This window comes from Peromyscus maniculatus, chromosome 4 (assembly GCF_049852395.1).
Source record: "Peromyscus maniculatus bairdii isolate BWxNUB_F1_BW_parent chromosome 4, HU_Pman_BW_mat_3.1, whole genome shotgun sequence".
NCBI classification, from domain to species: domain Eukaryota; kingdom Metazoa; phylum Chordata; class Mammalia; order Rodentia; family Cricetidae; genus Peromyscus; species Peromyscus maniculatus.
In genome coordinates, this window is record NC_134855.1 from 135,497,815 (window position 1) to 135,512,389 (window position 14,575).

Here is a 14,575-nt window from a genome sequence, read left to right on the forward strand (position 1 = left end):
ATATTTTCTGTGCCTTTGAGTTGGTATTCTTCTCCTTCTTCTATCCCTATTATTCTTAGGTTTGGTCTTTTCATGGTGTCCCAAATTTCCTGGACGTTTTGTGTTACGACTTTTTTGTCTTTAGTGTTTTCTTTGACTGATGAATCTATTTTCTCTATCGTGTCTTCAGTGTCAGAGATTCTCTGTTCCATCTCTTGCAATCAGTTGGTTATGCTTGTTTCTGTAGTTCCTGTTCGTTTAGTCAGGATTTCTATTTCCAGCATTCCCTCAACATGTGTTTTCTTTATTGTCTCAAATTCATTTTTCAGATCTTGGAATGTTTCTTTCATCTGTTTAATTGCTTTTTGTTGGCTTGATTTGATTTCTTCCCATTTTTTGTTCTTTTTTTCTTCCATTTCTTTAAGGTAGTTTTTCATTTCCTCTTTAAGGAAAGTTTTTATTTCCTCATTGAGGGAATGTTTTATTTCTTCTTTAAGGGCCTCTATCATCTTCTTAAAGTCATTTTTAGGGTTGATTTCTTCTGTTTCTTCTGTTATGGTTTAGGTCTTGTAGGTGTAGAATCACTAGGTTCTGATGTTGCCATATAGGTCTTTATGTTGTTGCCTGTATTTTTGCACTGGCGTCTACTCATCTTTTCCTCTGTGCGGTGCAGGTGGTGTTTGTGTCTGAGAGTGTCTCTCTTGTTCTAATTTTTAGTCTTGGTTTAGTAGGGGTTCTTGGTTAAATTGGTGCTATTGGACTGTTTCTTCGGGGGCAGCTGATCTCAGTCGGTGAAGTATATACTTATGATTCTGGTGATCTGGTTTAGTGGCTGGGTAGCGCCTTCTTCTGTGTTCCCAGGTCACGTTTTGTTCATTTGTCAACTCCTCAGCTGATCTTGTTTCTTCAGACTTCAAACTGTAGGCATCTGAATCCTCTCCCAGATGGGTTTCAGCTGAGCAGGGTAGTCTCACCAACACCTCCAAGTTGTTGGGTTTCACAGGATCAGCAGTTGGGCCCTGGGTTGTCCCCAGACAGAGTGCCCAGACTCGCCCTGGTTCCGACCCATGGAGATAGCCTCTTCCCCAGGTGTTGGGGCTAGGGGCGTCCCCTTTCCAAGCTGCGTCCGCCCTTCTCCGTCCCTGGGCCTGTCCACCCCTGTGGCCTGCCGCCACAGGCCCACCTGCGTCCGCTTGTCTCCGCCACGGGGCCTGTATGTCCCTGTCAGCTACCGCTGGGTCTGTCTGCCTCTGCGGGCCGCCACCAGGCCTGTATGTCTCTGCCGGCTGCTGCTGGGCCTGTATGTCCAGGCCCTTAAACCCTTACTATTGACGTGTTTTTTATGGGCCCCCAGAACATTTCCTATCAATAACTGATCAATCTCATCATTACCTTGTGCTAGAGGGCCTTGCAGAGCCGTATGAGATCGGATGTGTGTTATATATAAGGGATGATTCTATTCTTGATTATTTCTTGTAACTGAATAAATAATGAAGTTAATGCTCACTCATCAGGGATAAATTCAGCAGTTCCAATGTGTAAGACCATTCTTTCTGCATACTGAGAGCCAGTAATTGTGTTGAGAGTTTCTGAAAAATCCATTAATACCATTAGAATGGCATATAATTCCCATTTTTGGACAGAATTATAAGGACTTTGAACCACTTTACTTAAATGTTCTGATTTGTAACCTGCCTTTCACTTTTGGTTTGCATCAGTATAAAATATAGGTGCTCCAGATATTGGTGTTTCCCGTACAGTTCAGGGCAGGATCCAGTTAGTTATCTTTATAAGTTTAATTCTATTGCTTTTGAGATATTTGTTGTTAATCTCTCCCAAAAATTACTGCAAGCTCTTTGCCAAGTTTTACTTTTTGCCCATAATTTGTCAATTTCATCATTAGTTAAAGGTAGTACAATTTCTGCTGGGTCTATTCCTGCTAATTGACAAAGTGTCAATTTTCCTTTTGAAATCAACTCAGAGATCTTTTCCACATAAGTTTTTAATTTGGTAGAAATATCCATTCCAATATAATATCTTTCCTCTGCATTAAAATTCCTGTAGGAGAATGCTTAGAGGCTAAAATAACCCAAATGTAATCAAGCTTTGGATCCAAATGATCCACATGTGCATCCTGTATTTTCTTTTCCTCCAAAGCCAGTTCTTTCTCAGCTTCAGCTGATAATTCTCTTGGACTATTTAAGTCCTTGTCACCCTCTAAGGTTTTGAACAAATTTCTCAGTTCATTATTTTTTTACCCCAATAGTACTCAGTAGATTGGAAATGTCTCCTAATAATCTTTGAAAGTCATTAAGAGTCTGTAATCGATCTCTCCTAATTTACACTTTTGGGGATCTTATTTTTTTGTAGACCTATTTTACATCCTACATAATTAATAGACTCTCCTCTTTGTATCTTTTCAGGAGCAATTTGTAATCAATAAGGCAAATTTTTCTTTACTTCTTCAAACATTCTTTCTAAAGTATCTACATTTGAATCAGCTAGTAAAACGTCCATGTAATGGTAAACTATAGACTGAGGAAATTGTTTATGTCCAATGGCTGTCATATGTCAAATAGGGTTGGGCTATTTAACATTCCCTGTGGGAGAACCTTCCATTGATATCTCTTAACGGGCTGAGAATTATTATATGTAGGCACCATGAAGGCAAATTATTCTCTGTCTTTTTCTTGTAAAGGTATTAAGAAGAAACAGTCTTTTAAATTGATAACTGTAAGAGGCCATCCTTTAGGCATCTGCCCTGACTCCGCCCTCTTCTCCCAGTATCTCTCTTAGATTTCCTGCCTGGCTCTTATCCTGCCTTACCATAGGTCAGAACAGCTTCTTTATTAACCAACAGTAGCAACACATATTCACAGCATACAGAAAAACCATCCCACAGCAGCAAATACCTCCCTCACCTCTCTTCCTCTCTTCACGAGGCCACATCTGCACCTCCTCTCTCCCCGCTCTCCCGCCTCTTCATTTATCTTCCTCTCTTATTCCTCCTCTCCTCAGCCCTTAACTCCAGAGGTGCACTCTGCGTTCCTTTCCTTCCTCCCCCAATAAGTTTGCCTCTTGAGTTCTGTCACATGGCATGGCTTTCTAGGGCTCTTGGCTCCAACCCAACAAGGTTTTAGCACATTGCTTTTTCTGGTATGGACCTTAATTAGGATTGAACATGTAGTTGTTTAAATGTACATTCTAAGATGGCGAGATGGCTCAGTGCATAAAGGCACTTGCTGCCAAGTCTGAAGACTTGAATTTGATGCCTGGGTCCCACATGGTGGAGAGAGAAAACTGACTCCCAAAAGTTGTCCCCTAATCTACAGACATACACATACACCACAGAGGGGAGAAAGGGAGAGAGGGAGGGAGGGAGGGAGGAAGGGAGAGAGAGCTGGAAGTGTGGTCCTGCCTTTTACCCCAGTGCTTGGGAGATAGAGGCAGGAAGGGCTGAGCACCAGACCAGCTTTGGCTGCATAGTGAGACTCTTTAAAAAATAGAGGGGTGATTAAAACATAGTAATTTTTTAATGTGTTGAGTGATGCTCTGCTCTTTCCTAATATTTACTAAATATTCCTAAGTACCTGGGCACTCATTATAGGCTAGACCTATCTTGAAGGATACAGAAGTGAACAAAACCAACAACAACAACAACAAAATTCCCATCCTTGCCAGCGGTGGTGGCACATGCCTTTAATCTGGAGGTAGAAGCTCTGGGGACTCTGAGTCCTAGACTACAGATCGAGTTCAAGGACTGCCAGGTCGAGTTCAAAGACACAGAGAAACCTTGTCTTGAAACACCACCCCCACCAAAAAAAAATCCTCGTAAGTTAACATTGCAGTGGGAATGATAGGCACTTAGGGTCATCATGGGTTACATAGCCCGTACCAGGCCAGCAGAGATACATAGCAAGACCTCATGTCCAAAATACATACAGGATTGGGAGATGGCACAGCCAAAGAAGTCCTTACAGTGGAAGCCTGAGGACCCAAGTGCAGAGACTCAGCATCCTAGTAAAAAGCGAGGCCAGAGCTCAGGGGCCTGTAATCCCTAGGATTCGCTGGTTTGTCTCAGAAACAAAGTGAAGGGGCTGACATAGCCCAGTGTATAAACTGCTTGCTGCCTAAGCCTGAGGACCAGAGTTGTCAGCCCCAGGACCCACAGAAGGGAAGGGTGTTAGGGCACATGCCTGTCATCAAAAGCTCTTGGGGAGCGGAGACAAGAGGATCCATGGGGTCTTGCAGGCCCTAGCTGAAAAAAACGGTGAGCCCCGGGTTCAGGAAGAGAGACCCTATCTCAAAAACGAGGGTGGAGGGCGACTGGGGACAGCAGGCATCACGTCCGGTCACACACACACACGCGCACACACACACACACACACACACGAACACGCGCGCACACACTCACGCACACACACGCACATACACACATATACACACACGCACACACACACGAACACGCGCACACACACACTCACACACACACACGCACATACACACATATACACACACGCACACACACACACACATACACACGCGCACGCACACTCACACGCACACTCGCGCCCACGCACAGTCACACGCACACTCGCGCCCACGCACGCACGCACACACACACGCACACACGCGCCCACGCACAGTCACACTCACACGCACGCACACACACACGCACACACTCACACACTCACACACACGCACGCACATGCACGCGCACACACACACACTCACACACACACGCACACGCGCGCACAAGAAGCCATCCGCCAACAGGTCGCCGGGCTCCCGGTGACGTCACGGCCCCTCTGTGACACACCTCCTCTATGACGGCAGCGGCGGGCAGGTGGCAGACGCCAGGGCTGAGTCGGCCGCGCCGCCCGGGGCTCACGCAGGGTCGGACCCGGCCGGCGGCGGCGGCGGCGGCGGCGCGCGGCAGCTGAGGGAGGCCCGAGGGCTTTGGCTGCGGCGACTGCGGCTTCCCGGGGGGGGGGGCGGCCCCAGGAAAGGATGCGGCGGAGCCCCCGCCCAGGCTCGGCCGCCTCCTCTCACAAGCAAGCGCCCGACCTCTCCAGCGACAACAGCAGTAGTTCCCACAGCGTGACTTCGGGGGACAGCAATGGGCCCCAGTCCGCGGAGCTCGAGCAGCCCGAGGGCAGAAGGACCCGGGGCTCGAGCTGTGCCGAGCCCGCCTCAAGCCCGGAAGTGTCCGGAGGAGCCCCATGGGCAGGAAGCTCTTGGCCGAAGCCGGCGCCTCGGAGCCACAATGGGCAGACCGCCTGTGGCTCGGCAACCGTGAGGGGCGGGGCCTCGGGTGCGGGCGGGGTCGAGCCGGGGGGCGAGAGGGCGGGGCGGGCTCGCGGGGGCGGGGCCCGACGCGGACCTGGGTGCAGTTCCGGCCTCGCGCCTGAAGGGGGCGCGCTCAACCCGAGTCCCTGAGGGGCGAGGCACGGTGCCATGGCCGGTCCCGGGAGGGGGCGGAGGAGATCCTGTGACTGGGCATGGCTGAGGAGGCGCCACAGCGCCGGCGTGAGTGGCCTCCCGGACCCGGGCCCGCACTCACCGGGCTGGGGCGGGTCCTTCTGCGGACTGCGGCTCCCCCGCCCCGGGTCTGGGGGTGCGCAGGGGGCGTGGCACGGGGGTGCGGCAGGCTCATGGCCCGTTTGAGAGGCCGCCCAGCCGTCTGGCACCAGGCTCGGGAGCCTGCGCCCGGGCCCCGGGGGAAGTGCGAGCTTGCTGCACAAGACCTCAATGAAGCCCTGGGCTTCCCGCAGAACCGGCTGGATCTCCGGCAGGCTTGGAGGAGCAGCTCGGCTTTCTCCCCGCCCTGGATCTGAGGCAGGAGATGCCTACCCCGCGGGTGTCGAAGAGCTTCCTGAGTACGAGCCAGGCCAGCCCCATCCCTTCTGACCTGGAACTCGGATCCCCAGTTCTCCTGCCCGAACCCGGGTCCAAGAATCCAGCCCGATCCCCTCTGACCTGGCACTCAGAACCCCAGTTCTCCTGCCCGATCCCCTCTGACCTGGCACTCAGAACCCCAGTTCTCCTGCCCGAACCCCTCTGACCTGGCACTCGGAACCCCAGTTCTCCTGCCCGAACCCGGGTCGAAGAATCCAGACCGATCTCCCTCTAACCTGGCACTCGGAACTCCAATTCTCCTGCCAGAGCCCGGATCCGAGTGTCCAGCCTCATCTCGTTTTTCCAGCCCATTCTTGTCTCCTGAGACCCAGGACCTTGCCCGCCCCCCGCCCCCGTCCCTCCCGAGCCTTTGTGAACCTGCACTTCACCCCTCATGGTTCGCCCTCTCTGTCCCGGCCCCCAGGTTTCCTCTTTCAGGTGCTGAGCGTGTTGTTATCAGTGACTGGAGACGTGCTGGTCAGTGTGTACAGGTCAGAGGAAGACGGGGCAGGGACGGACGGGCAGCAGGGCTGGGACCCACCAAGCCATGAGCTGATTCCTATCTGGTCGAGTGCCCAGGAACTGGGTCTAGGACTCTGGGGTCGAGGCTAGGGTGAGTTAGGGCCTCAAGGCATCAGCTTTCATCCCGGTTCCTCAGGGAGGTCTGTTCCATCCGCTTCCTGTTCACTGCTGCGTCGCTTCTGAGTGTCTTTCTGGCAGGTGAGGAGCTTTGATTCCCTGGGGCCCCAGCTCTGCAGGTTTGCAGCCAAATCCAGCTCACCTGTCCCGGTGCCCCTCTGCCCACGCTAGTGACCCCTGCTTGGTCGCTCGCCGTCCCTCTGCGGCCCCAGCCACCACCCCAGCCCCCTAGCTTTCCTCCCTGTCCCCTTATACCAGAGGATGCCCTTCTCTTTCTCCAGCACTCTGGTGGGGTCTCCTGTACCTGGTCCCCCCTTTGGAGAATGTGAGTTGGGGAGACTAAGCCCCCAGGTGGGGTGGAGGTTGCGCGGGGGAGGGGGGGGACGGACATCTCTGGGCTACTGGGAGGGGGCAGGGTAGAGCATTGAGCGTAATCCCCAGAGGCCGACTGAGAATGGGAGGGGAGGCCCCTGAGTCTGGCCATACCCTGCTGACTTGGGAGAAGGTCGCTTATTTGTCCCTCCCTCCCCAGGAACCTAAGGAGATGCTGACTCTGAGGTAAAGGGGGGCAGGCGGCTCTGGAAATGTATCTGTGGGGGACTTCGGGAAGGAGCGCCCGGGCACAGGTAGCTAACCAGGTTGCCTACATCTCCATTCCAGCCAGTACCACCAGCGCGTGCACTCTCAGGGCCAGCAGCTGCAGCAGCTCCAGGCAGAACTGAATAAACTCCACAAGGAGGTGTCCAGCGTTCGTGCAGCCCACAGTGAGGTGAGTCCCTGCATGAGGGCTCGGGCCCCAGCTTCGATCACTCAAGGACGCTCTTTGGAACTACCACATCCTGGGTCCTGAGATGAACCCAGACACCCACTGCGGGGACTCTTAAGACCCTTAAGGTCCTATCTCTGGATATTGAGTTACTGAGAAGCTGGCCCAATGTAAACTAGCCCCAAACCCTCCTGGTCCACCCTCTGCCTCTTTAGAGAGTGGCCAAGCTCGTGTTCCAGAGGCTGAATGAGGACTTCGTTCGGAAACCTGACTATGCACTGAGCTCTGTGGGTAAGACACAGACATGTGGAAAGAAACAGACTGGAGGCGGGTGGGTCATAGACAGCCTCATTGCTGAGAAAGCCTAGGAGCCTCTGAAAGGGACTTCTGCCCACTCTAGGAGCCTCCATCGACCTGGAGAAGACGTCCAGTGACTATGAGGACACCAACACTGCCTACTTCTGGAATCGCTTGAGCTTCTGGAACTATGCACGGCCACCCTCGGTCATACTGGAGGTGGGCCTGGGACCAGGGAGCTGGGGATGGTATCAACGGCCGAGCCAGGCTGAGGGCAAGAATCAGCTTAGTGGAGAGGGACTGGAGCTGAGATCAGTTTGGCTTCGAGAGGTGCCCCACCGGGGACAGGGTCTGGCATGGTGTGGGAAGGCTCCTGCCAAGCCAAGGATGGAGTTAAACTGAAGAGAACTGTAACGTGCTGGGGACTCAGCATTGTCTCCCGTGGTTAGACAAGGTCCGGGGCAGAGGGCAGAGCTCTGGGCTGAGCAGCAGCTCTAGGACAGTCTTGCTACGCAGCTCAGGCTGCCGCAATCCTCAGTATCGTCTGGTCTGGGGTCTGTCCTGGGTTCTGACGGTCTGCCCAAACCCCTACAGCCAGACGTGTTCCCTGGAAACTGCTGGGCTTTTGAAGGTGATAAAGGCCAGGTGGTGATCCGACTGCCAGGCCATGTGCAGTTAAGCGACATCACCCTGCAGCATCCTCCACCCACCGTGGCACACACTGGAGGAGCCAGCAGTGCACCCCGGGACTTTGCAGTCTTTGTGAGTGGGGCTGAGGCCAGGAGGTGGGGGATTTTGTTCAGAAACCCCTCGGCAGTGGTGAGAACCATTGCCAGCATTTGTCATTATTTGCTCATCTCACACACGCACAGGCTGCTACAGGTTGGAATGAGCATAACTAAATCCAGATTTGTTTGGCTTACCAAGCTCTATACACATTATTTCATTGCATCTGTAAAAACGATGAAGCTATGTTGTCTGACAAGGGATGATAGAATGATTTCTTTTAAAAAAAATTTTAAAGGATATGAGTGTTTTTGCCATTATGTGCATCATGTACATTCCTAGTGCCCCAGAAAGTCAGCAGAGTGTGGTAGATTCCTCTGGAACTGGAGCTAAGAACAGTGTGAGCCACCATGTGGTTGCTGGGAACCCAACCTGGGTCCCCGGCAAGAGCCATCTTTCCAACCCTGCTAACAACTTTATAATAGCCTGGTTTGTTTGCTTAAGACAGGGTCATTCTATGCAGCCCAGGCTGACTTTAAACTTACAGTCTTGGCTTAGCATCCCTGGTGCTAGGATACCCCGGCTGTTGCTGGTTTCTTCAAGTCTACATTCCACACTACATACCTTGCATTAGAACACAAGCCAGCGCACATGCAGCTGTTGAACACATTGAAGATCCTGAACCAAGCTGTTTTCTCTCCCTTACCCCGTGCCTCACTGTTCCTCCACACTCTTCACCCACCAGGGGCTCCAAGTTGATGATGAGACTGAAGTGCTCTTGGGAAAATTCATCTTTGATGTGCAGAAATCTGAGATTCAGACTTTCCACCTACAGGTGTGTTTATCTCTGGGGTGAGAGTGCTAAAATGGGGCAGTGGGTACTGATGGGGGGGACAGTCTTAGAGCAGGTGTTGGCATGATTCGTTTGTCTCCCCAGAATGACCCTCCGTCAGCCTTCCCCAAGGTGAAGATTCAGATTCTAAGCAACTGGGGCCATCCACGTTTCACATGCTTATATCGAGTCCGTGCCCATGGTGTGCGGATCTCAGAGTGGGCAGAGGACAATGCCACAGGGGTCACTGGGGGGCCCCATTAAAAATGCTGATGGTTGGAGTAGAATTGAGATTTGTGCTAAAGAAAACTGCATCAGTGATGAGAGGTCACCTGTTGGGGAAAGCTCTGGCTGCCTATGGCAGGTCAGTATGGCAGAATATGGCCCTCAACACATCCTCTTTTCCTGGTATAGCAGCAGCAGCTGGTGTTTACAGTGCCTACAATATGCAAGAGACGGTGTTGTAGACATTCTATACTATACAAGATGCAGCTTGAACCTCAGTCCAGAGAAAACTGCTCAGACGAGCTCTACTTGTACTAGTGAAAAGTAACACAAGAATGGGGCCTTCCTCGGGAGGCATCCCTTTTCAACTGGAGAACTACCAGGCAGCTGAAGCCATACTTGTGTTCAATCCCCACCCCCAAATCCTGGATATGTCCTCAGTTCCTCCTATGTACAGATAGAGGGGAAACTCTCCTCTGGCAAACACTGAAAAGCTAAGATCTGGACATTTCTAGGAATCCTTCTGAGTCAAAGCTGACCTAGGCTTGGTAGCCCTCACGCAGTTAGTCATTACTAGCCTTAGGTGTAGGTCATCTGAAGTTCATCAGACTCACGAATCTTCACTGTAATGGTTAAAAGAACTGGAGGGGGGGGCATGCAAATAGGCAGTCAAATAATTAGTTCCTAAGGGTGGAAAAGAGAAACTAGCATGAGCAAAGAAAAAAAGAAAAGCATTATTTATCTTGGATGTTGGGGTCCTTCCTACTGGTGTGTGAGGCAGAACACTTAGCCACCTATTTAAAGTAGGGTGATAGTATTTTGTCATCTGAAGACGTAAGTGCCCATACCAAGCATTCTCAAAACCTGAGGTCTGGGGGATGGAGAGATGGTTCCAGTGGTAAAGACCATTGGCTGCTCTTCCAGAGGACCTGAGTTTGATTCCCAGCACCCACAGCAGCTCACAACCACCTGTAACTCTAGTTTTAGGGGATCTAAACCCTCTTCTAGCCTTCTCAGACACTAGGCACACATGTGGTACATTCAAGCAAGCAAAACACCCAAACCTATAAAAAGTCAACAACAAAAGCCAAGGCTAGGGCTAAAGAGATGTCTCAGCAGGGAAAGGCCACCAGCCTGACAATTAGAACTTAATCCCGGGACCCACATGGTGGAACAAGAGAACCAACTCCACAAATCTACCCTCTGACCTCCCACATGCGGTGGTACTTTCATACAAAAAAAATTTTAATGTAATAAAAAAAATTAAGGGTCATTAAGATGACTCAAGTGGGTTACAGGGGCTTGCCCCCAAGTCATAGGAGCTGAATTCAGTCTCTGGGACTCCTACAATAGAGAACCAAGTCCCACAGGTTGGCTTTTGACCTCCATGTGTATCATGATACATACACATGCACACATACAAATTAATGTAGTGGAAACAAAACTAAGGTTAAAAATAGAACTAAGGAGCTGGGCAGTGGTGGCGCACACCTTTAATCCCAGCACTCAGGAGGCAGAGCCAGGCAGATCTCTGAGTTCGAGGCCAGCCTGGGCTACCAAGTGAGCTCCAGGAAAGGCACAAAGCTACACAGAGAAACCCTGTCTCGAAAAACCAAAAAAAAACAAAACAAAACAAACAAACAAACAAACAAAAAAAAAAAAACACTAAGTACTGGGCATGGTGGTATCCAGATGCCTTTAATTCCAGCACTCAGGAGGCAAAGGTAAGGAATTTCTGAGTTTGAGCCCAGGAGTCAGTACTACATAGAACCTGTCTCAAGAAAACTAAAAAGAAAAAAATAGGACTGAAGACTGGACATGGTAGTGCACACCTTTAATCCCCGCACTTGGGAGGCAGAGGCAGTGACAGGTGGATTGATAGAGCTAGCAGAGCATCAGTTTACCTAGTCTGCAAAAGCCCGTGGTCCTGGATTCAAATCTCAGTACACATACACAGAGGGCAGTTTAACCATAATAAGCAAAATCCTTAAGACTTCATTTTCCCCATCTAAGGCTGGCCTAAACTCACTGTGTAGCCCAGGTTAGCATAAAGTTCAAGGCAATACTCCTGCCTCAGGCACTCCAGTGCTAGGACCATAGACATGAACTACCTCCTTCAGCTTCTATTCACACTTTCCATACATGTCTAATGAGTGTGCATACCATTGCTAGTGTGGAGGGCAGAGGACAACTGTGTGGAGTTAATTTTCTCCTTCCACCTTTACATGGACTCTATGATAGAATTCAGGTGGTTTGGCTTCTACAAGCAAGCACTTAATCCAGTTAGCAATCTCCTAAGATCCTCTCTTTTTTGAACAGGGTCTAATATAGCCCAGGCTATCCTCAGACTGTGTAGTAGAAGATGTCTTTAAACTCTAGAGCCTCCTACATATACTCAAAGATAAACTAAGTGGTAGGGCCTGACTCTAGCATGACTTAGACCCTAGTGGGCCCAATTCCCAGCACCAAACACAAAACAAAAAAACAAATGCAGCCACTGAGGAATATTTATTATTGATATACGGATACATTTTAAAAAGCAGATTAGGATATATAAAAATAAAATTTTCATATTGCATATAAAAACATGAAACATTAACAGCTGAGGGAACAGACTGAACATATTGAAAAGAACAATCGAGACTGACACAGAGCCCAGGAGCAGGCTACTGAGGATGAAGTAAATGTATGAACGATACCTCGTCTACATGTGGAAGGAAGTTCAAGGTGAGTATGAGCTGACAAATGGAATGAGTGGGAATATCGCGTTCACAGAAGGCTACCTGTGATACCTGCTGAAATCGTAAATATCCTGTGATCTATCGTTTCCACATCTAGGAACCAATTCCTCAAATATCTATGTAAGCAGAACAAAAGGAATCTCAGGGGATTACTAAATTCTGGAAAAGGAGACAAGGCAGCTTTGATAAGGCATCCAAAATCAATGCAAACCAGATACAAACAATATATGTGATTTCTTTTTTTAAAGATTTTTTAAAAATCTGATCTGAAATTCATAGTGTAATTTAAGTCTACACCAGACTCTCAGCAATCTACCTGCCCCAGACTTCCAAGTGTTGGCATTATAGCCATGAGCCACCAAGCTTTGTTCCCTTTATTTTTCCTATTTTTTTTCTCTCTCTGTGTAACAGTCACGGCTGTTCTGGAACTCGCTCTGTAGACCAGGTTGGCCTTGAGTCAGAAAGATTCACCTACCTCCGCCTCCTGAGTGATTAAAGTGTGCACCACCTGCCTGGCCCATTATCTGTTTTTATGATACTGATATTTGAGACAATTTTTTTCCTTTGGTTTTTTTGACACAGGGTTTCTCTTGCTGTCCTGGAACTCACTCTGTGGACCCAGCTGATCTCAAACTCAGAGATCCACTTGCCTCTACCTCCTGAGTGCTGGGATTAAAGGTATGCACTGCACCCAGTTTTTAAACAATGTCTGATTAGGTTAGAAAAAAATTTTTTGAAATACCTCTGCCTCCTGGGTGCTGGGACTCAAGTTGTGCATAACCATGACTAACTGGCAGATTGAGTGAAATTTTAATTCTGCATTTAAAAGTTCCCTTCTCCCTGCAAAAGAAAATCTGTTTTTTAGAGTAGGCACCAAGTGCACCATAGCTCCATCTACTCTACATGGAGGAAGGAGGACCCTTGAGCACAAAGAATCTGAAGCCAGCCTGGGCAGTGTGGTTACGATGTGTCCCTCCTATAAAGTGTTTCCACCATGAACATCCATGTTAAATTTCTAATAACATAAAAAGGTATTAAGCAGGACACAGTGGGCATGCTTATAATCCTAGCACTTAGGAGGACCAGAAATACAAGTCATCCTTGGCTACACATGTAGGACCAGCCTGAGCTACAAGAGACCCTTTTAAATCAAGTCAGGGGTTCTCTGTTTTAACAGCGCTGGTTGTCCTGGAACTCACTCTGTAGACCAGGCTGGCCTCAAACTCACAGAGATCCACCTACCTCTGCTTCCCAAGAACTAGGATTAAAGGCGTGCGCCACCACCCAGCTGCTACATGAGATCTTATGTCAAATAAAAAAAATTAGGACTGTAAACAAGACATGGTAGTACATGCCTCTAATTCCAGGTTGAGACAGGATGGTAAACTGCAGGCAAGTCTGGGCTACACAACAAGTGTCCCCCAAAACATCAAGGAACGGAGCTAGCACAAGAGTCTAACAGCCCTCCCTCTGCTGTGAAGCGGGTCTCTCAGCTCTGCCCCCTCTCATGAGGCGGAGCACCTTCCATCTTGTCCATGTGCCCAGCTCAGCTCAGCTCCACCCAGAGGAAGGGACAAGCATACGCTTACTTTATATTCAAGCTTTGTGTTTTCAAAGTATGCTTCTGGAGTGAATAGACCCAATTTGCCTGGATAGGGTTATCAGACCAAAGGGACCTTTCACTGAACAAGCCCAAGGTCAACAGACTAAGACTCAAGGCCAAAGTAGGCAAGGCTATCTAACCAGTCTGTAACCCTTCGAAGGAGGTGATCTTTATACTAGTCTTTCCTGAATGAAATGGTGTCAGGGACGGGTAGGTAGGTCAAGAGCAGCAATAGCAGAAGCAAGTATAAAAGTATCAACTATAAAGTGGGAAGAATGTGCAGGGTTGGTCCATGGCCCAGAGGATGGTGCAGGCTGAAGTAGACTGAACATAGCCTACTCTCCGAGTGAACCTATGCCTCGGGGGGCTGTGCAGGGCCCGCGGCTGGAGCTGGAGGTGCCTTGAATGGGGCCCAACCTTGGGCTTTGAAGTAGGAAACCAGCTGAGTGGGCACTTCTGCAAGTACAGTCTGTGCCAGTGTCTCCCGTGGAGCCTGTCAGGAGAAGAAAGGCAAAGTCAACGAGGGCCTGCAAGTCTCCCAGGGTCTACGCCTTGTCCAAAACTCAACCTTGCCAGACTTTATCTACTGGACCTCAACCTTACCCCCAAACCTTACTCACATTCTGAAACCGTCGATAAGGCACAAACTGCACTATGTCCCGGGTAGCTGCTTCTCCACGGCGTGTACGAAGAGGGCCACCATCAGCATCCAGCTGCTCCATGATCTCAAAGTCAGCACCACCCACGCCCACAATGATCACGGACATGGGCAGCTTTGAGGCTTGGACCACAGCCTCACATGTGGCCTCCACGTCTGTCACAGCGCCGTCAGTCAAAAGCAACAGTACGTAGTATTGCTAGGGACAAGT

At 49.7% G+C, this 14,575-nt stretch overlaps 2 protein-coding genes across 10 annotated transcripts in view; one reads left to right on the forward strand and one right to left on the reverse strand.

Moving 5' to 3' along the window:
* Positions 1–4,872: 4,872 nt before the first annotated feature.
* Spag4 (sperm associated antigen 4) lies at positions 4,873–9,424 on the forward strand. 2 transcript variants are annotated; one of them, XM_006988266.4, is made up of 12 exons: positions 4,873–5,293; positions 5,754–5,858; positions 6,302–6,368; positions 6,536–6,597; positions 6,798–6,841; positions 7,049–7,074; positions 7,177–7,285; positions 7,498–7,573; positions 7,683–7,798; positions 8,174–8,341; positions 9,051–9,140; positions 9,243–9,424. In XM_006988266.4, the coding sequence occupies exons 1-12, from the start codon at positions 4,990–4,992 to the stop codon at positions 9,399–9,401; spliced, it is 1,326 nt and encodes a 441-aa protein (XP_006988328.1). In that variant the 5' UTR covers positions 4,873–4,989; the 3' UTR covers positions 9,402–9,424. The 2 variants fall into 2 exon arrangements, with proteins under 2 accessions (XP_006988328.1, XP_015862242.1); XM_016006756.3 differs by having other exon boundaries at positions 4,905–5,274.
* A 2,431-nt stretch (positions 9,425–11,855) lies between these two features.
* Positions 11,856–14,575, reverse strand: part of Cpne1 (copine 1) — a 45,433-nt gene continuing 42,713 nt past the window's right edge. For all 8 annotated transcript variants that reach the window (XM_076571002.1, XM_016006748.3, XM_042276604.2 and 5 more), the window contains 2 exons: positions 14,327–14,563; positions 11,856–14,199 (listed from right to left, as the gene is read on the reverse strand). In XM_076571002.1, the coding sequence (XP_076427117.1) occupies positions 14,059–14,199; positions 14,327–14,563 (378 nt within the window). In that variant the 3' untranslated portion in view covers positions 11,856–14,058. The remainder of the gene's footprint in view (positions 14,200–14,326; positions 14,564–14,575) is intronic.